Below are 22,881 nucleotides of genomic sequence, written 5' to 3' on the forward strand. Positions count from 1 at the left end.
TGAATATGCATTCTAGTCCCGAACAATAGTTCGTACAGACTGAAACCTTTCAGAGAATTTCTTGGCAGATTATTAAGACTACGTTGGACACTTGTTAAATGTTGGACCCACCCATCATCCGAACCTAATACCCTCGCCGTTATCGATTGCTTTATGTCCCGGTTTTTTCTTTCCACTATCCCATTTCCCTCAGGATGGAAGGGACAAGAGTACCGCAATGCAATGCCCATGCGGGTCATGGCCTCCTTATAAGCTCGAGAGCTAAAAGCAGGACCCTGGTCAGAATGTAGCATGCCAATTGCGTATGTGCCGATAAAGACTCGCAAATCTTTTATAACAGTTCTGGCGTCAGCCGAGCGCTGGGGCCACATCCAAATGAATCTCGTGCAGAATCCACTGCGACCATGATATATTTATAGTTGCCATCCCTTTGTAAGGGACCACAGTGGTCCAAGTAAACACATGCGAATGGTTTATCTGAGATTAGAAGTGGCGTCTGTGCTGGTCGTTTCACTGTTGATACTTTCATTTTCTGGCATATTTCACATTCTAGAACATAGTTCCTAGTTTGTTTTCTCATGCGCGGCCACCAATATCTCTGTTTTAATAACGATATTGTGGCGGAAACACCAGCGTGTGCAGAAGCCAGCCCTTCGTGTGCCGCTGTAATTAGTCCTAACCTGTGTTCCATGTTTGGAATTGCCCTATCCCCCACTCCAGGGATTTGAGCAAATGGAACATTATTTGCATCAGTTATGTATGAGTACTTTACTGGAAAGCCTTTCGGGAGTGATTTTAGATCATCTTTTACCGTAGCACTGACAGCTTGCATTATATCGCTGTCTATTTTTGTTTTTGACCGGGTGATAGCAGCTACGGAAGCCGTTTGTACAGCTGCCTTCGTGGCCTCATCAGCCAATGAATTCCCCGCAACGTGAACGCCATCACGTTGATGACTCATTGTAAGGATCACGTGAGTCTTTCGTAGTTCTTTCTGTAAAAGAACTACTTGTTCCCAAAGCGTTTTATGCTTGATTGTGCCACCTTTTGCATCTTTGAAACCGTTTTGAACCCAGTTCTGCAAGTATTCATTATAAGACTGAACGCAGTAATATGAATCGCACACTATTAGTGTGGGGAATTCGCGATCGGTATTTTCAAGCGCCATCTTAAATGCTAGTAGTTCAGCTCGCTGAGCTGTACAGTCTCCTAGAAATTGCGTTTTAGTGACCAGTGGTCTAAATTTTCCTTCGTGCCAACGACCTTTAACAATCGCGCACGCAGCACTGTAAGCGTATTTACCCCCAACTGCGGGTTGTGCTGATCTGTCTGTATATATTATACAGCCATAGTGTTCTAGAGGCAGAATCTCAGTCTTCAGAGGACATTCATATTCATATTGTAGAAATTCTTGTGTTTTCAAATTAGGATCAAATTCGTATACTAGGTCTGTTGCAGCAAGAGAATTAACCCATTGTATCCATCTCCGATGTAGTGCTTTAGCATTTGGAATGCTTGCTTTTGTTACCGCTTCTAGGGCTGGTACCGGTGTAACGATTATTATTCGTTTACCTTGTGCTAGGGCTCTTTCTTTTGCTACAGCAGTCTGGACCGCAGTTAGAATTTTTTCAGTGGAGCTGAATTTCATTTCAGCTTGTGTGTACAAGTGTGATTTATAAGCTATTGGTACCGTTTCTCCCTCATTAGAGGTCAGGTACGTGAATCCGCATCTTCCTGGGATGACTCGGATTACAAGGTTGCGTATGTTTTCGCGTGTTTGCAATTTTGTTTTAGCTAATATGTCTGTTTGCAATGATCTGTGTGTTTCTGAGTCCAATTGATTGGTTTGAAATCAGGTTTTATTAATTCATAGAGAGGTTTAACCCTCTCCGCATAATTTAGAATGTATGTTCTACCGAAATTCAGGAAACCTAGTATTGATTGTAAGTTCTTCAGCGTTTTTGGTGGTTGGAGTACAGCGCACTTCTCTAAGAAGTTGTCTGCTAGGCTTTTGCCTTCACTTGATAATTGATATCCTAAAAACAGGACAGTTAGATTGGCAATTCGTGACTTTTTAAAGTTGAATTTGTAACCCTCAGCTGCAAACCCAAGTATTATGGGGTTTACTCTTTTCAAGTGAGTCTCCAGGTCATCATCTGTTAGGTAGATGTCATCGACATAGGATAATGCTTCATCATCATATATTTGTAGTAACTCTGTTACTCTTGCTGAGAATAATCCTGGGCTGTTCTTGAATACCTGTGGGAGTCGACAGAAGTGTTTTTGCGACCCCATTATTGAGAACGCGGTCAAATACCTGCTCTCAGGTGCAATGTTTTGACAAAAGAACCCATTAGAGATGTCTAATGTTGTTTTGTATTTTTTACGCACGATGTTATTCATTAGTGCTGCACTGTGTGAGTTTTGTACTGCAAATGTTTTGCAACATGAGTTAAGGTGTCTGTAGTCCAAAACTAGACGATATGAATCGTCTGGCTTGGAGACAGGAAACAAAGGATTGTTCATCTGAGAGGTGCATGTTTCAATCACCCCTTGGTATTCAAGTTGATCTAAGATCTCCCTGTCTTGCTTTTTTGCTTCTTGCTTAATTGGGTACTGCTTTTGTGCAGTGGGTTGACATTTTAACTGGATTTTGTGAGGAGGAGAGTCCTCATCCCATCCTACATGATTTTTGTATAATGCAGGAGCTTCGGCTACTGCCCATTTTCTTGCATATGTATATTTTCTATGAATTGGAATATGATTTGAGAAGGCAGGTATAATCATTTCTTCGCCATGAGGGCACTCGCTGACAAACTCTGGCGGCCAGTCTTTCTCAGCTAAAAGGATGTCATAGCCTTTCGAAAGATTATCCCAAAAGAGACCTCTTACTTTCCTGGTCTTATCTCCCTCTATACGTAAAGTTATCTCGTATATTTTATGAGGTTTGCTAACTCTGGTATCTGCAGTTTCCACTTGAATGTATTCATTCGTGTCCACTGTCTCCAGAAGATTCCTCAAGATCTTGCGAGCTATGGTCACTTCTGCTGCGCTGTCTAGCATTGTCTGGGCCCACTCTCCGTTTTTCAGTTGTGTCCTCAGTATCCTCGTTATTTTAATACTGGCTACATTCTTTCTTGGAAATTGTAATTTTTTACTTTAATGAGCAGGTTCCTTGTCTTTGGACTTGATGTGCTCTTCCTTGTGTTCTGACCGTCCTCTTCTTTCCGATTTTCTGGGAGGAAGTCTGAAAAGATCGAGAGGGACGTGTATCAATATCTTGATATCTATTAGGTTTTCTTAAATTATCCCTATTTCTAAGGTTGTATCTTTTCTCAGAGGGCTCCCTCTGGGGAGACTTGTTTCCTCGGTCAGGAGATCTTTCTCTTCGTTGAGGAGACCTTCCTCTGGACTGGAATCTTTTTTCTTTGGGAGTGGATTGTTTATTTCCATCCCAACTCTTTTTTGGAGTATTTAGATTATTTTTAATAAAGATTTTTTCAGGATTTTCAGTTAGTTGGGGTTTCACTGGTTTCCCAACCAAACTATCTCAACCTAGTTATTCATAGGATTTTTCTATGATTCTGGCAAGTTCAAATGGCTGTTCTGCTATATCTGTTTCTTTCAATTTCTGGCGGATCGCCACAGATGCTGCTTCTCCTTTTATGTTGGCTAATAATTTAGCCGAGACCTGCTTGAAGTCTTTCAGTAATTTCATACCCAGAGTTAAAGCAGGTTCTGGACCGTATTCATTTTGAATCTGTCTTCGCACATCTGGTATTACCGCCATGGACGGAACACCATGTGTTTTGTGTAAATGGAAGCAAAGACTGTGCCCCAAGTGTCACAGTCCTCCACATGTGGTGCGATCCCCATTGGAAGACAGTCAGAATTCTGTGTTTCTCAGTAGGTGTAGTATCAGGAAATAACGCTTCTATTTGAGTGATTTTTTGTGCTAACCAGAATGGAATTTGTTCCTGTTTTACGGGTGTTTTACCAAGACAGGATTGTATGTTCTGTGGTGTTATTTTGTTTGTGTTCCCCTGATGAGGGGTCAGCTGTGGAATGTTAATTGCTGGTTGGACCGTTGTAGTCCGCATTACATATTGGACTAATTGTCTATGTATTTTAATCAGTTGTTTTAGCTGGGCTAAAAGTTCTGGTACTGACATTTTATCAATGTCTGGATGTGGTGTGTAGCTGGCTAGAACCGGCCAAGTTGCTCCTGGTCTACCTAGTGGACCGAGCCTAGTGATGTGATTGTTATTTTTTAGTGCGCCTTTAAACCAGAGCAGGTGCTCTTGGTAATTTAATGGGATTTCTATCTCCTCGAAAGGAGTGTATACATCCGGAGGTTCCTCTATTTTGTAATAGTGGAATTCGTGTGTTACAGCGTTTGCTGCTGGAAAGTTTATCCATGAATAGAATACCTCTGTCTGCCGATATTCATGAGCCTCTATCACGAATATGACTATACCACCTCGTGATGTCAGTCCATTTTCTATAAGTTTAAGAGTTATAGTTTTTCTTATGTTGACCGGAATGATTATAACACTCGGGTCATTTTCTTGGAGACTTGTGTCATCCGCTAGGAGTCGAGCTGCTATTGTAGCTGCCTCCCTTTCTTCTTCACTTTCAGTCATTTTTACTAACAGAAAGCTTTTTGTTGTAGGTTAAGTTTCAAGGAAACAAAGATTAGGTGCACAATATTCTGGAACACTGTATCCTTCAACGTTGACTAAACCAAAAACTTTACATAGGAATCTCTTTCTTCTAAGTTCCGGCGGCTTCGGTGATAAAAAGCACGACATAGTTACTCTAACGTCTTGCGTTAGATTTATCGCCTTACCAAACGTTGGGCGCCATGTAGTGTAGTGCCTATATTCCCAATAGGCTCTGCGCATTGGAATAATATATTCAGCAGTGTAAACGTAGGACTGAGGTCGACTATGTCTCTACTGACTATATTAGACTTAAGGTTTGCCAGCTAGCTCAGAGGTCACCAGAAACTTTCTCGAATAAACGGGGATGAGTTTAACCTCCCTGGATAGACAAGAAGGGATTAGCTTCTGACAACCATAAAACATGACAACTTTGCTCCCTCAGAATAAGAGTGTATCTCTAGAGTCGTGTGAAAACAATAGACAGCTATTTCACTCAGTCAAGTGTGCATACTTAGTTTCACCAAAGTGCAGAGAAAAGAGAGACGGGCGTTTTCAATAAAAGGTGTTATTTATTGAGCAGTCTTCTTTATCATACAAGAGAAATGAATTGCCACAATTGCAATACTCAGTATAAAGTAAAGTGCGTACAGTAAAAGGAGTATTATGAAATAATACTGTAAAAGCATTGATATGGTTTCTTAGCCATAGGATACCTTAAAATAGATAAAATATATACATATAAATATACATTGACTAACGTACTCAACTGGTGCTTCTAAATACGCCTATCCCGGTGTACCTGACCTAAGCCTAATACGTGGGAAGGAGTAAGTAAGTAGCAGTTTAAGTTAAGTTGGTTTTGCCAAGGAATCTGAATCAAGAATTCTCTTTAAGGGTTTAGTCAGCTCCGTACCTGGGTATTAGAAAGCAGGAGGTCTGGTATCTCTCTCTCAGGACTCGATATTCCAGTAACACGCGAGGGTATCTGGAAACACCGGAGCTGGATTTCTCGGCAGGAGAAAAGACAGCGTCCCTCTCAGTGCGTCAAAGGGGAGGGGCGGCGTCCGTGGGCTCTCGCATCAGCTGGGCTCTCGGGCAAGTAGATAGCCGCTCTGCTCCAAACCACCGTGTGTTTGCTTAAGGCAACGTTGGTATATTTATACCTGAAAGGTGCCGGGTTTTGACGTAAGGTTGGACATAAAACGTCAATAAAGATGTCACTAAGAACTGGCCGTTCTTAGAGTGCTCACAGGAGTTCTAGGACGAAATCAAAACAAAAGCAATGGGGAATTCCCAGGTTGCTGGAGGTTTGTTTTGTTTACAGAACTCGTTGTACTGTTTGGGAGCATCGGGAAGTAGCCTTCCTTAATTTGGACAGCATGGGCTATGACTAAATATGGATATGATTCTTATGCCTTTTATAAGGATATTATTTATTATAACCACACAAGGGCATAAATCAGGAATATCGAATTAGGTTCCTAGATAGAACTACAACAAGGTGTTTAGGAATGCCATAGTTTGACGTAAAGTAGGGGACATGAACGTCATAAATTAAAGCAGCTGAGTTCTTTGAGAAATCAATATTTAAGCAAGAGGAAGTCCCTAACGGCTTAAGCTGGTTTTCCAAGAAATCATTGAGAGTTTTGGTGAACGGATGGAAGTAGCCATGCCTGTATTTGGGTAGCATGGGCTATGCCTAAATAAGGGCTGGATTTCTTATGCCTATATAAGGACAACGAGAATTGTACTTACATAAGGGCATGAATCGAGAAAATGCAATTGGTACCTAAAACGCCACACAACAGAGGGGAGGGGAGGGTTGTCTCAACTCCTTTTCTGTCAATATGTTCTTTTGTAACAGGTCGGTCAAGGGAGAGGCTATTTGGGAAAAATTGGGACTGAATCGACGGTAATACCCCAAAACCCCAAGAAACGCCCTTAACTCTTTTTTTGTCCTGGGAAACGGGATGTTGGAAATGGCTGCTACTTTCTCCATTTGCAGTTTTATATACCCTTCCCCCAAAAGGTATCCTAAATACTTCACCGATTGGGCAGCGAGTTTACTCTTAGCAGGGTTTATGGTTAAACCGGCTTCTCTGTGCTTGGATTACTTGTACCAAGTGGGTGAGGTGTTCTTTCCAGGATGAACTATGAATGACAATGTCCTCTAGGTAAGCGGCTGAAAACTCAGAACAAGGCTTTAAAACTGTGTTCATTAGACGCAGGAAGGTGGCAGGAGCCCCATGGAGACCAAAGGGAAGAACGGTAAAATGGTATACTCCGCTGGGAGTCGCAAAAGCCGTTTTCTCCCGGTTTCCAGGCCTCAGGGGCACCTGCCAATACCCCTTGCACAAATCAAGGGTGCTGATGTATCGAGCAGTTTCTAGACGCTCCACCAAGTCATCGACTCTTGGAGGGGATAGGAATCGAAACAGGAGATCTTATTAACCTACCGAAAGTCGATGCAAAACCGGATGGACCCATCCGGTTTGGGCACTAGAATGATTGGTGAATTCCACTCACTATTCGAGGGTTCGATGATACCCAGTCTCAACATTTCTAGTACCTCGCTTTCTATGGCCTGTCTACGGGACTCAGGAACACGATAAGGGCATAGTTTCACCTCAGTGCCTAAAGGGGTAATAATGGCATGCTCCACCATGTGGGTTTTTTTGGAAGTAAGGAGAACACTTCCCGTAGGGGTTGTAAGTGGGTTTCTAGTTCTCTCTTACGGATTTCTGGGAGGTCTTTGTCTATACTTTGTATGAATAATGGCTCAGGTCCCTTGGTAAGTCCTAACCGCACAGGAACAGCCCCCTCCCATTTTTTTAAGAAGATTGACATGATATATTTGGGTCTTCTCTTTCCTCTATGGGTCTAATTCCAGGCGATAGGTTACTGGAGTAATTTTTTCGATGACCCGATATGGTCCTTGCCATTGCCCCAGTAACTTATGATTGGAAGAGGGTATCATTAAGAGAACAAAGTCATTAATGTCAAAAGAACGGGTTTTGGCTTTTTTATCATACTGTTTTTCTCTGGGAGTTTTGAGCTTGTTCGAGATGGGATTGGACAAGGTTACGGATCTGGCTCAGATGAGTTTGTAGACTAAGTATGTATTCTGGAAGGTGTTTCGCTCCTTCGGACTCCTCTTCCCACTCTTCATGCAACATGTATAGCAATGTACGCGGCTGACGGCTGTACAGCAATTTGAAGGGAGAATACCCAGTACTCTTTTGGACTTGACGACTTATTGCAAAGAGAGCTAGGGGGAGCATGTCTTCCCACTTCCTTGTTTCAAGATCCAACAACTTCTTTAGTGTTGTCTTAAGGGTGGCGTTATAACGTTCCACTAGCACGTCTGTTTGGGGGTGGTACCCCGAAGTGCCGATCTGCTTGATGTTTAGGTAGAGGTACACCTGTTTCGTGAGACGAGACATGAAAGGGGTTCCCCGATCAGTGACCAGTTCGTTGGGAAACCCCACTCTTGAAAAGATGGAGATCATGGCCTTCGCTATCTGTTAAGCGTTTGGTTGGGGTAAGGCTACTGCTTCTGGAAAGCGGGTGGCATAATCAACCGAGACCAACACGAATCGACATCCACTCTGTGAGGGTAGTAGAGGGCCTATGATTTCCATGCCAACCTGGGAAAAGGGTTCCTGTGTAATCGGTAAGGGGGGCTCATGATGGCAAAGTCCTACTGTTTCTTTGGCAAATGGCACATTCTCTACAGTATTTCTGAACCTGTGAAAAAAATGCCAGGCCAATAGAACCTCTCTAATATTGTTTTTTCCGTATTGTCCTCCCCAAATTGTCCTCCCAATAAGTGACTGTGGGCTAAGAACAAGACCTTCTCCCTATAAGGCTGGGGTACCAATAATTGGGTTGGAAATCCCCTCCCACCCTTGCGATATAGCAAGTTTTTTCTGACAAAACCTGGGGACCCACTTTCTCAGGATCCTCTTCGTTTGTGGCCTGCTTCCAGGCTTCTCGTAAGGCTGTGTCATCCCGCTGGGCCACTTGAAATCCTCGCTCATATTGCCACAATGGGGTCTCCTTACTGTGGGTTAGGGCGACCCTTGTCCAATTCCTTTTCTCTCTCTTTTTCTGCTTGCCACTCTTCTTGTATTTCCCTGGGATTATGTCTGGGTCTGTTTCTTGGGAAAAAGGTGCTGACTGCCTCCACTCCTCCCCTTCTGCCCAGGTCTCCTGTATTAGTTTAGGAATATGAGGGTAGTCCTTTCCCAAAACTAGAGGTTTGGGCAAAAGGGGAATAAGTCCTACTTTTAATGCCTCTGCTTTCAAAGAAGGACATACCCTGTAGTTTCTGCTATTCCTCCCAGGACAGCTTGTGAATGGGTAACACTTTGTAGACAGCCAGTGTTGATTAAAGCCTGTCTTTTCTCCCCGTTCACCTGTACTGTTCTATGGTAGGTAAGACGGGCACCTGAGGAACCACAATAATAGTTGCGTACCAGTCCCACCTCCATAGGTTTCTCTTTTTGGGGACAATAGACATTTTTGGGGAGAGGGGTTGGCCTAACGGCTAAGGCGCTCGACCTCGGACCTGGGGATCTGGGTTCGAGTCTCGGTAACGACGCCAAAAAACCCCTGTGATTCTGGGCAAATCACTTAATCTCCCAAAATGAAAGTGTGTCCTCATGTAACGTAACTGGTGCTATGTAAAGCGCTCTGATAACTGATTCGGTTCGGTTCTAGTTCGCGCTATATAAAACTCTGCAAAAAAAAAAAAAAAAATAGCAGGCTATATGGCCTACGGTTCCACAATTGTAGCATTGTGGTCCAGGTTGAATAGGGACCCGGGGGGGGGGGGCTTGTTGGAAATGACGGCCCTGGCAGAAGGGTAACGGTTTTCGTGCTTGCGTGAGGGTTGGGGTGGTCTGTTGGCTTTCATCGGGGTTCCAGGGTGTTTCCAATGCGTGTCTTTTCGTCCCCTTTGGGGGTCTTGGGCCCTATGGAAAGCACTGACTATGTCAATGGCTCGGTCCAAAGTCAGGCCTGTATGTCGTCTCACCCCTTTTTGGATGTTCGGGTACAGGGATGACCGGTATTGCTCTAAATACATTTTCTCCATGACCTCTTCTTTGGTTGATTGTTAGGGTTTCAACCACCTATCAGCCATGTCCTGGACTCTCTAGGCCAAGGCATGGGGAGTTTCTTAAGGACCTCCCTTGAGTTGTCGCAGGCGGATGCGGAAAGTCTCTTCATCTATTCTCATCCTTTCTAATATGCTTCTTTTGATATCGTCGTGAGGAGTGAGACCAAGGGGGTTCACAGCTTGGTAGGCCGCCTGGAGATCCCCAGTCAACAGGGGACCCAAATATTGCCTCCACTTATCTTGGCCCCATCCTGCGGCCCTGGCCATGCGTTCAAAGTTAGAAAAGAAATAACCGGGGTTTTCTCCCGCTACATATTTCTGCAGGACCAGGGAGGGTAACCCCATTGTACCCCTTTGTTGACTGAGTGTGTTGGCCAGCTTCCCTATAACAGCTTCCTGGGACTGGCTCTGCTCCGCCAGAGATCTGTGTATATTTTCCTGGTCTTCTTCTGCTACGGACAGGAATTTCTCCATGCATTGTTCCAGTTTCTCTTGGCTTTCAGCCATCTTTCTGACGACTGCCTCCATTTTTCCCCGATCCCACTTCTGACACCAGATATGAGAGGGATGGTCAGAAAGTAAAGCGAGGAGGTCTTATGTGTGGCTGAATGATGGCTTAATTTATTGAAAAGTACCAAAAAAGGAAGAAAAAAAACAATCGAACAACAAGGGTCCGGTATGTGGGTCCTCTGTCGTCTTCTTCCTCCCTTGGGCTGAAGATGGATTCTCTCCTCTTGGCACGGCGTCGATGTGGCCCCGGGGATTTAGTGGAAAAAGGAAGGAAAGGCGGTCAATGTCACTGTTTCCTAAAGGAAAATTAACGTGAGGGTAGTTCACGTTCCACCACCTACTGCCAACGTGCTGAGGGAGGGATTGAAAACAAATTCGTAACCACGTGAAATGTTTAATAAAGATGGCAAAGAAAGAAGGTTAATCAATGAAACGGATGGAAGGGACCTCCTTTATTCAGGGTCTTCGTACTTGGGTTCCTTGGAGAGGCATAAGTCTGCCAATATTCCGCGAAATACTTATGATTATCGCGTGTCTTTGATGCGTAACCAGTAGTTGTGGATGACAGGTTGGGGTGAGTGCTGGGCAGGTCCTTATTAAGTGCGAAGGGGTGGGGGGCTGTGGCTGGTGAAAGGTCCGTTATGGATTGTGCCTGAGTTAGTGCCCCTTGTCCCTTAAGTCCCTTGGACTTGCCTCCCCCTCCCTTTATTTACAACGTCCCCTTCCCCGGTTCACGTACCGCTATAGCCGCAGTTCTCCTGAACTGCGGCAGCATTTGCGCATTCCTACAGGGGTGCCCACCAATCTTCGGACCACTCCTTCCCTTCTGCGTCATCTCTCTCTCTGTCCGTTATGGATTCCAAGTCTGCTTCTCGTCCTGGCTGGTCACGGCTCTCCGTCTTCTGGACACTGCTCCTTCCTCCTTCCTCCGGCGTTTTTTCCTCAAGCACACTCCCTTTCGCTTCTTCCGGTTTTTCATGAGGATTTCCCGCCTCTGGAGTCCCCCGTGATTGATCGTCGTCTCGGAGAGGGCGTTCCGGTTCCTGTTCATGAGAGGAGGTGAGTGAAGTTAACCCCTTCCAAGCTGCATCTGGGGAGTGATGTCCCGGTTTTCCTCACACTCTCATAGTAAGACGCAAAGGTCTCAGTAATTGCAGTTTTTGTTGTCTGAAGGACCCCATCCCCATCTCTAACTTCTACCACCTTTCCCTGTCTCGTCTGTCTAGCCAAGCCAACATCCTGGAGGCCTTGTCTCCAACATCGTAAAGCCGATGTTGTATGGCTAGTGCGTGATTTCTTGCTGCGTTATCAGCCAGAGCCTGCAAATCTTGTTGATGTAGTACTAGTTTGTGTCGTAGCTCTACGCTCCCTTTTCTAACTCCTTTCTTCTCTAGTGTGAGAATCTCCTGCTCCAGGGCTAGAGTTTTGGCTGCTGCCTCTTTTTTCTTCCCTCCTATCAATGCTGGGCCTGTCCTTTCAATACCGTCTTAAAAGCCTCCTAGAGGGTCTGGTGGGATGTCACACATCCCATGTTTCCTTTGAAGTACAGGTCAACCTACATATGGATTCTGCCTTTAAGCTCGGATCACAGAAGTACCAAGGGTCTATCCTGGGGAATTCTGCCTTGTTGGTGATCAGGCTCCTGAGTGTAGTACTTAATGAGGAATGTTCGGAAATACCCCTTGCTAGATATTTCTACCCCTCAAAGCTTCCGACCTTGTCATGGCGTTTGAAGAGGTAGTCTAATTATGAGAATGACCTTTGTCGTGCCGAGTAGTATGTGTATTGGTTTGAGTGAGTATTGTGGATTGTCAACCAGTCCCATCGCAATCCTGAAGCCTGGGAGACCCTGCTTGCTAGCATGCCCGCCCTTCGCACCCAGTCAGTCAAATTCCTGATTCATCACCGCATTTGTCGCCTCCTGTGAGGAGGATGCCTGCGGGTAGACCCACCAGTAGTGCACTAATCTTCGGGAGAACGGTTGCATGCACTGCCCTCTAGCAGCCCATATTGTTGCACCAGATTTTAGTGATTGTGAGGGGCAAGGTGTTCCGCAACAGGATGCCTACACCCCAGGAACCAGCTGAGTATTGAGAGTGAGCCGCTAACTTATATCCAAAGCAGTTTAAGGCTTTATACTCGCTGCCTTTAAGGTGTGTCTCCTGTATCAAAATGACGTCAGGGGAGTGGCGTTTAATGTGTTGTAGGATTAATGCATGTTTAATTTTGTTCCACAGACCATTGACATTCCATGTCCATGCACGTATGCCGGCTGGTTTTGATTCCATCCAGGGTGTGTCATGTTCCACTTGTGACTCGGCCCTGCCCCGCCACAAACCCGACACGTTCATGTGTGATATATCTGTTATATCTTTTATGAGCAACATTAAAGCAACTTAACAACATGGACAAACTTTTTCCCTAACTCCCCCCTCCCTGCATCCCTGCTTGGTGAGTTACGGACCCCACATATCCCCAACTTGCAGAGTGCCTGTCGCCCATACTGTGTACCTATGACCACAAAAAGGGAAAGGGAAGTGTGTATGCCTCCGGCATCAGTCAAGATGTTGCTTATGATGGATAGGTCGATACCCCCAAATTTCCTGAAGACTGTAGACTGCAGAAGTCACCGGGGAGCGGTGAGCGTCTCTGGGCAAAGTCTCGAATCAGATGGTGAAGTGTAGGTGATAGTTTGAAATCCCCCACCTCCCAAACCCCCCACCCCGCATAGCTCAACGCCAAAGAACAAGGGGCCTCACGGGACCACCCCGCAGAGCATTTGTGTCACTTACCTGCATTAGGCCCCTGTCTGGGCAGGGAGTCCGGGCCTCGCCCACTTGGCAGCTTTGTTTTTGCGGCGAGCGCCTCCTCCAGTTTGTCTCGCCGCTCATCCGGTTTAAAGCCCTCCAGCCACCTCCTTGCCTCTGGTGCCGTGAAGAAATGTGCTTTTCCGTCTGCCAACACTCTAAGCTTGGCGGGGTATAGCATCATGTATTTCAGAATCCTGTCACGGAGGGTCTTTTTCACTGCGTGGAATGTCTGCCTTTGGCCCTGAACCTGAATCATGAAGTCTGGAAAAAAAACAGATAGTGGTGTTTTCATATCGGAGATCCTCATGAGCACGCCGCTTGCAAGATGGCGTCCCGATCTCTGAAGTTAAGTATGCGAGCTATGATTGTACGGGGCCCGGGGGCGGCCGGGGCCCAAGTGCCTGATATGCTCGTTCCACTGAGAAGACAGTCGACGAACGCTTGGGCTTTAGGGTAAGTAGAATCAAGTCTTCCAGAAATCGATCCATTGCTTGCCCCTCCGCCCCCTCTGGAAACCCCACCACCCGGATATTATTGCAGCGGGCTATGCCTTCCTGGTCCTCCGGGCGGGCCACAATTTCTGTTTGTCATTTCGTCAGAACCGGCACTTGCTCTTCTTAACTTTTAGTTTTGGATAGTAGGCCTCCAATGTTCGCTTCTGCTACGGGCATTTTGTCTGCCATCTTTTTAAATCTACCCTGAGCAAGTTCACCTCTTCCATCACCGTGTCAAGCTTTGGTTCCAAGGTACTGTGCAGATCCATAATTGCTTTCATGATTTCTTTTATTTAACAGGGATCTATTTGGTACTTGCCGTCTAATTCAGTCCTGGGTCCTCCGCGCGCTCCCCGAAGACCCCCGCATTGCCAAGCGGGCCCTTCTTCTGACTGGGTAGGGATGAGGGGTGAGGAGGGGGGCTAACACCCCCCCCACCACAAGTAGTGAGGTGCTGCTGAGTATTTACTTGCCTTGCATTAACAGACCGCACTAGGCTTCCACGGGAGTTCAGGCATGTTTGCTGTGTCTCTAGGGCCCACCACACTCTACGATTGAGGGAGGGCCTGGAATTTCTCCTATCAGCAGCTGGGTCCGCCACCTTGTGGCTCTAATGCCCTCACCCAGTCACCCACGACCCCAGGGGCTTTCGGCCTGCCGCTGGCCGGGTGCCACCGCAATCCACCAGGCTTCGGCTCACATTCAGGTTTTGCTTCAGGGCGATGGCGACCCTTGTGGGTTCAACCGACAGTACCGCTGCAGGAGACTGCTCCGACCGCGGGATCTGCCGCGGCCGCTTCCTTTCTCTGTTCGTGACCGCGGGATCTGCTGCGGTCGCTTCTTTTCTCTGTTCGTACCTCGCCTAGGAACTGGGCCGCCCTGCTGGGCATTGGATCAGTCTTTTCTTTACTGCCTCGGGTTCTCCACCTCATTTCACGCTCCCCGGCCGGGGTCCCGAGGGAACTATGCCAGATGAAATTTCCCGGGCCGTCGGACGCCTCTGCAGCACGCTGTCCGGGCGGGGGAAGCCTCTTCTGGTGACACGGCCACTCAGTCTCACCATCCGCCCTCGTCGGCAAGCGATGCAGGGGGGGGAGCCTCTTCTGGTGACGTGGCCACTCAGTCTAACAGTCCATTCCTTGCCGGCACCTTGTCAGCAAACGGTCTCAGTGAGCCGTGGGGCACGGCTGACGCCATCTTAGGCCTTCAGCGCGCTGCCCCTAACTCCACTGCGGTCTTCTTTGACCCCAAGTTGCCGCGGGATGTCGATTTCCTCCCTGCTGCCTCCTCAGCAGCTTCACTGAGCCAGGGACCTCACTTAGACAGATGATGTCTGATTATTTGGGGGATATATGCTGGCGGCTAGCGCAGCGTGCTCAGTGCGGCCATCTTAGCTGGCTGCAGGCCACGCCCCCCATATGTTCAGTTTATTTGATGATGTTTATTGGTTCCTGTGCCCAAGATTTTATTAGTCTTACTTATTTAACTTTGAATTCTTACTGTTCCTGTGTTTTTTTATGAAATTGATTATCCCTGAAGATTGACTATTTGTTATCACGTTATTTGTTTTAAATTGTATGTTTGTATCTTTTATGGTTTTTATTAACCAATCCAAAGAATATTCTGACAGACTAGTAGCTAAAAACATCAACGTGTTGATCAGCTTGATATAAGAACTACCCAGTGGCTACACAGAGCTACCGTTTGCTGTTTGTTTATTCAGTTAAAGTTTCAAAACATTATCTAAGCTCCCATTTTGATGCCAGCACGGAGTAGTAGCACCATCAGTGCCATCATTACACCATATAACCTCATATGCAAGATCATGCTTTATCACATGGCCACCATCTGGAGTAAGTGACTAGCATGGAGTTCATAAAGTTTGATACCTGGTTGTTTGAAGGTGTTGTCGTGACCAGGGCATTTTGTAAATGAGATGTAATATGCAGATGTGTTAGTGAGAGATGTAGTTGAAGCAGTGATAGTGAATGCAGCAGTAATCTAGTATGACCACTTGACCAGGGTCTTTTTTAGGTCAAACCTAGCGCAGCACGCATGCACTACTCTAGGAGATGACCTTTAGAAATTGACCAGCTCTTTTCCACACACTTGTGCATGTGGCGGCATCCACCTTGCGGGATCTAGCAGCGGCGCGCACAGGGGCCATCTGTTTGTAAATAGGGACACACGCGCGATTGTTTACATTAGCCTGCTCTCGGTCGCCTTGCCGGCTCGACATCCTTGCGCTTTCACTTTCGCGCGCGGCCGCACTTGGTTTACTTTGGGACGGGTACTGTGTTTTCTTTGTGTGTTACATCTCCCTCAGGGTACCCTGTGTCTCCCTCAGGTGTAGTGTTTCTCGGGGATGTCCTTTGTCTTCTCACTGGGGTGTACTGCTCTTTCCCTACATTCTCCGCCCCTCACTGTATTCTGTCCTCAGCCCGGGTTTCCCCGGCTCTATGCCGCAATGAATCTTACACCGTTTCCGGCTCCCTTGGCAACCCTGGGCCTTGTGATTATTTGCATTTATTGTGATGTTGTTGCCATAGGAAGCAGCGCACAGTGCATGCCTCAGTCGTGTGTAGGCCGCATGAGGGATTACAGTGCTGGGATATCATGGGTTGGGGAAGGGAGGGGGGGGGTCTGTTTCTCATCGGGACTCTCCTCTGTGTACCTGGCTGCAGCTTGCTGCCCCCGCCCACTCGCACTTCATCTACGTGGGTCTATTATTACTAGTCCTTCCCCCTCCTCCCTCGCCCCCCTCCCTGTGTATTATTTGCTCTCTCTTGGCCCGCTGCCCCACCGAACATCAATCCCTCAAACGCCGTCTCTTGCTAATCTCTTCCCCTGCGTGCCCGCCTGCGTTTTCCTCTTCCCAGTGGAACGCACCTTCCTTGCTCTCCCTTGCCTTCCTTGCTTCTTTTCTCATTCTTGTTTTTTCTCCCACATCGATCGTGCTCTCTCACCTGTCACCTCCTGTAAGTCGTGTAATTCCACGCACCAGAGACGTGCTCAAGCCAAAACATGATCGAGGAAATCACGTGTGAATGAGTTCCAAGAATAATTGTTAGGCGGCGGTAACATTAACATTATAGGGCGTCTTAGAAAGCCCCTAGCTCACACTTAGTCCACCGCTTCATTTTCAGTCTGAGGTGAACGAGAAACCACTGTGCCGGTATGGGTACGCTGGGAGGTTTTTCTGTTTGTTCTATGGTAATAGTTGCTTGCTGCTGGTGTTTGCCTACGTGGATGAGTTGGGCAGAGGTTACATAGCAGCTGCCTGCCTGACTGTGTGCTTGTGGGCAGGCTCAGAGCCTAGCTCTGGATGGAAACTAGGACTGTAGCATGGCTAACTCCAGCACCCGCCCTGCTGCTCTCGGTGTTCACATCTGACCAAAACCCACTGTAATTTACTCTTGTTTTGAACTCTTTTTTTGCCTCTTCGGTGGCTGCCAGAACTCAACCCGTGCTCACCTACCCCCATTCTGATTGTTGCATTCTGTTGGGCCTGTTATGAACAGTTCTACCCGGGCTGAGAGTGCATGTGTTTTCCAGCTGTTTTCCTCGTATGCGTCTACCCCCACCTGCGCTTCTGTCTCTCACTCCAGTCATTCTCTCCCCCGTGATGCTGTTTTGCCCTTGTGCTTCTTCCCATCAGCTCGACCTTGTGCTTTTCTTCCCCTCCAACCCATGTCCCATGTTGCTCTCTTTTTCAGGTGTCCTGTGCTTCTTCCGTTCTCCATGTAATTTCCCCCACTCTCCAAGTTGATACCCCCCGCTCTCCATGTTGCTCTTCCCACCGATACCCTCCTTGTTGCATCCATCTATCTGCTTAAAAAAATTGTGATTTCACACTACTGTTTTTTAGATCCAAAACGGTGCAGTAAATAAAAAGAAAAAAAAATACCCTCACCTACGAAATGACATAGCCACATCATAGCACCCGTTCCCCTCCTCTTTGGCCATGCTGCAAAGCATTGCTAAAACTATTGACAATACCAATAGGCCCAGATAGAGCTCAAAGGTGAGACCTATTGGCTTTGCCAATGCTTATTGTTTAAGTCCCAACTAGCCATATTTTCGATGATACTGATCATAATGTTGTATAGCAAGCTCTGTATTGAGGGATAGGGCCCGTGTGGTATTGGCTCTCACTCTTAATGAAAATATTTTGACTTGGTAGTTACTATGGTACTCAAGGGAGAGGGAGCCACCTAGCCCCCCAATATGCGACCCCTGGGGATCTATCTAACAAATGTAACCATGCCCGAGCACACACACATCAGTAATCCTTTTCTTAATGCCAAACACATGTATTCACAATATTAATCGGATTCAGATTCTCAATCAATCAGGGAATTGTAAGCGTGCTACTCACCCGTGAGGGTCTCAAGGAGCTGAGGGGGTGTCCGCAGATCTGTTTAGCCGAAGAGCCATCTCTTGAGGGTCTTCCTGAAGGTGTTCAGGGAGAGGGCGTGTCTGATGTCTGCCGGTAGCTCATTCCAGGTCTTGGCTGAAATGTGAGAGAAGGATCTTCCGGCTGTGTGCCCGCTGCGTGCGTCCTCTGAGCGGCTGCCATTAAGTAGGGCAGGTGGGAGGGAGGAGAGGCTGGAGAGGGGGAATTCCAGGGGGGAATTATGAGGAGGAGGGGCCGCAGGCGCAGCAGTGGCGAAAGGAACAGGCAGACACGAGTAAATAAAAACAGTGGTGGAATAAGAGCAAGACACAGATGGGCACAATAACAGTGGCACAGCAGGGAAAAATTAAGAAAAGAAACGTCTGAGAAAGGTTACGGGGGTTGCAGGCAGTCTGGTCCTGTTTGGAGCGGGCAGCAGGCGCAGGAGCGGGCAGCAGCCTCGAACCTCCCATGGAGGAGGTCTGGGTCTGGAGGCAAGAGACGGCACAGCTAACACGTGTTTCGCTGTCCGGGAGTGAACCCACAACTTCCTCAGGGCTGTTTTGATGCGAATAATCTTGGTAAACCTCTGTGCCGGTTATACTTCCGTCCCGACCAATAGGAGGTAGGGAAATAGTTAATATTGCTCCAATTTGTGTACGTACTAGTCCTCGATGGGATCTGGAATCTGACATCCATGACTATTACGTACACAACTTGGAGCAATATTAGCTATTTCCCTATCTCCTACTGGCCAGAATGGAAGTATAACCGGCACAGAAGTTTACCGAGATTTTTTGCATCAAAACAGCCCAGAGGAAGTCGTAGGTTCACTCCCGGATGATGAAACACGTGTTGGATGGTCGCTTTATATGCGCCAGTGCTATCGGTATTACAGAAGGGACAGCTCAACCGTCTGCGGCCCTTTCTGTAATACCAAAGTGCCCGGGGCGCGCAAAGCTGGCGGAAATGCCCTTTCCGCACCTGAATGACTTTCATAATGCGGCCCCAGATCGTGAAGGAGATTAGTGTACATGTTTTGTATGGTAATACATGCTGCAGTTTATTCACTATGTACAAATAGAGAGCTTTGGCATTTGGGCTTTTGCGGGTGCTGGATTGTTCAGGCAGGCCTCTTAACTCTCAATGAACTTGCCTTTGATTTCAGAATGTTGTAAATGGCTGCAGGGTGCTAGTTGTGTGATGTAAGGAGCTTGCTCACCTAAATGGCTCTAGAGTGAACTGAATCATTATCAGGCACTGTTATGGTACACCTGTGTCAGGGGGTTCCTGTCCGCCACTGGCCGGGAGAAGACTTTCACACCTATTCCTTTCCGCCCCGAGTGCAGGACGGCCACGGTCCCTTTAATGCTGCTTGGGCCTTCCCAGAGGTGGGAACTCCGCCGGTGACTCGTCTTTGCACGGGTAGGGAATGGGTAGGGGTGGTTGAGGGAGGTCACGGGACGGGGCTGTGTGTTTAGTGTCAAAGTCGCAAACCTCCCCCTTCGAGCACACACAAAAGCGCCTATGTACGTATATTGACGTGTTGTGGTGGCAGTCCCTGGTGATCCCCTCACTCCCCGTCCCCCTTCTTCCAGACCCGAAACTCCGGTGTGACTGGTAACCCAGGTTTTTTTTCTTCTTTTTCTTCTTTTGAGTGCCTTTACGGACCCCTGACGACAAAGGACCTGAAAAGGCCAGGACCACTGAAGAAAGACTTTCACGAGCTACCCTACCACCAGCTCTGCTATCTCGGGACAAAGACATTTTTGTGTTTGTTTTGGATTAGTGCTATTCTGAATAAAAGAGCACCCCCTTTCGAAACATACCTGAGTGCTGGTACTTCTCTTCTACGGTTCCCCCTCCCCCCCCCCCCCCCCCCCTCTTCCATTCATCACAACCTGCCTGACCAGCAAGCTTTGTGTGAGGTGCGCACTTGGAAATGCAAGACTTGCATCTGAAACCCAGCTTTTATTTGGTACTCCCCTTCATTTAACAACTCGCAGAGAACCAACCGTAACTTGGTACAGATGGCAAACATCCCACATGTTGGTGACTAATGTAATTAAGGAAGTTATACATAGTTGGTAGAGAGTCTGGATTCTTGAAAGTACGGCAAAGCAGTACCTTCAACTCCTTAATTTAATATTGTCGGACAGCATTCTCCAGGACTTCTATTCTAGACCCCTGAGTTTATTCATTTTTACCATGTCATAGTTATTTTTCCATGCTGACTAAGTCTAAGCCCACGTGTGCCTGTTGCTGTTCCATACCATCCACTCTGCCTTTTCGTGGCACTTACCCTGCCCTCCAACTAGGTAACTCTTTGTTTTAGTTTGCAAATTTACCCTCCAACCCATAAGTTGATTTTTCTGTCATTCCTTTAATACCCATGACTGGGTTCTAGTTCGAAGGGGAAGGAATCTCTGGTGAAGGGTCTGTGTGGGAGTGAGCTCGGTCTGCCCAATCTTCTCAAGCAGTTAAAGACGGCTCGGTCTTCTTCGGGGACAGCTGGACACGTCAACCCTCTCACCTATGACATACACACATTTCGTCTATATGACAGAATAGCTTGATGCACTTCATCAAGGTCCTTCTGGTGAACCTTTGGCTTTTGATGATCTCGGAGAGAGGAGCAAACCTGTGGAGTTTTCTGCCACACCGCTTTAAAAACCCCATTTTTTTATTATAACTTGTGGTTTTATAACTAACACCACAATAGACATCGTCACGTAGGATGAAATCAGAATTTCTGCCAAGCAATAGACATGCCAGTACTGTTCAATAAATAGTTTTTTAAATGCCCTTAAAGTTGAGGCTACTTTGTAAGCTATGTATACAGCTTCACTTTGCATGGCAAGGAAACAGCCAAAGCAGAAATTCCCACAGGTAAAGAGTGGATACAACTCCATACCCTCCTTTAAGTTTAGACTCCCCAAAATATTAACCTATAAATATTTGCAGTGCTCCACATATCCTCGCATTGGATTGTGTGAGTAGATTTTTTCCTGGAATTGGTTGAGGAAATTGCACAGGTATGTCAAACCAATCTACAGCTGGAAAACAATAGTTTGGTCCTTGTACCTGATCTGCCTCTCTGGAGTTGGATCTGTGTCTGCACCTTTTGCAGAAGAATGATGCCTTCTGCAGTTGGTCTAACTCCTGAGCAGAAACTGCCAATTTTCCAGAATGCATTTATATTAAGTGTGCCCTTACTGTGCAAGCAAAGTTTGCAAACTTTTCTTGGTGCCACTCACGCATTACCACAGAAGTGAGGAACAGAGGGGGGAAGAACAATGCAAAAGACAAAGCAGCATGGAAAAATGCACAGAAAACGTGTATTGTTGTAACTTAAAAGTTGATAATGACGTTGCTAGGAAGGGCGCTAAAAATTCTGTTATATGTAGTAGAACATGGCTATGTGAAATCCAACCAAGATACAGGTGCTGATTGGCTTAAAAAGAGTTTCCGGTTTGAGCTCTGAACTTCGTAACATAATGCTCTACATTTTGGTTCGTGTTTTTTCTGCTCTTGTATCCTTGCATACTCCCAACTCCTGCTTATGTCACCTGTGTGACGCAACTGCCCTTTAATAACTGATAGCATGAGCTGAGGTGTCGATGATGATGCGGATAACTAGTTTCTTGACGTTTGGTTTGAAATGTTGTTTTGTACTGCACGCTACAAGATGTTACCACTTATATGTCAGATACTTCTTTTTATATCCCGGTACATGTCAACTATTTTTTTCAGTTTTCACTTTCTTTTTCTCACACAACATTGCAGTAGTTTAATAAAATGCAGTGAGTGACTGAACACTGCTAAAACTGTGTTTTCCCTATTATTTCAGACAGAACGTCCTTCGAAGTCAGAAAGAAAGAGGCACGATTCTTTTGGAATGTTTGACGGCTATGATAGCTGTAGTGAGGACACGAGCAGCAGCTCAAGCTCTGATGAGAGTGAAGAAGAAGTTGCACCTTTACCATCCAGCCTCCCAATTATTAAGAATAATGGGCAGGTCTATACTTATCCGGATGGCAAATCTGGCATGGGTATGTGTGCACGTTCCTACTATGTTTATGTTGTGAGATATCCAGATATCCCCATTGCAATATTAATATTGAGGCCATTGTGCAATACATTTTAACATCTATTTAGATACATTATCTGGGAAAACTGTCAGTCCTGTGCTGTTTATTCTGAATCGATGGGGCAAGGAATATGTAAACAATTATTTAAATGACCGATTGAGAAAGCACGACTTTGGCAATGGAACGTATTTGCAATTCCACTGAAACCTAACTTTATGTAGAGCACCTGGAAAATGTCTTCTAGGAAAAGGCCACTATGACTTTTTGGAATATAAAATATTATACATTGCCATCTCAGTCAAGGAGTCGTCGTAGTTTAGTTTTCTTAACTTTACAATATTAATACAATTGCATAAAATAGTTGATCATCCATCAACGGTACAATTCTCCTTAGAATTTTACAGTTAAAAAAAAAACAATTCATTCGAGGCTTTAGGCAATAAAAGCAAAACATGCGTCACTCTCAAAGTTCATTGTTGAGCTAATTCAGCAAATCTCTCACTTACTGCAATGAACAAAGGGGAGTAGAAGGTCACAAGGAAAGCACAGTATTGCAAGTCCGTACTGTTTCATTCCAAGATAGCTTTTTTATATTGCTCTTAAATAGATTGTTGCAGTTCACTTTTAAATCTAGTTTCTGGGATTCCAATACGGAGAGCTGCAAATTATAGGCCTATCTTTCCATTCTGTACATAAATATTGGGTCATGGAGGTTAATGTTTGTATATGACATAACGTTAATTTCTTGACATAGTCCCTTAAAGCCACTAGCAACACTTTCTTTAACTCTCCCA

At 46.2% G+C, this 22,881-nt stretch overlaps 1 protein-coding gene across 2 annotated transcripts in view; it reads left to right on the plus strand.

Annotated features, from left to right (window-relative positions):
- Positions 1-22,881, plus strand: part of MBTD1 (mbt domain containing 1) — a 1,097,355-nt gene that overhangs the window by 111,557 nt on the left and 962,917 nt on the right. For both annotated transcript variants that reach the window (XM_078654423.1, XM_078654424.1), the window contains exon 2: positions 21,847-22,048. In XM_078654423.1, coding sequence (XP_078510549.1) covers positions 21,847-22,048 — 202 coding nt within the window. The remainder of the gene's footprint in view (positions 1-21,846; positions 22,049-22,881) is intronic.

This window comes from Lissotriton helveticus, chromosome 7 (genome assembly GCF_964261635.1).
Source record: "Lissotriton helveticus chromosome 7, aLisHel1.1, whole genome shotgun sequence".
NCBI lineage: Eukaryota > Metazoa > Chordata > Amphibia > Caudata > Salamandridae > Lissotriton > Lissotriton helveticus.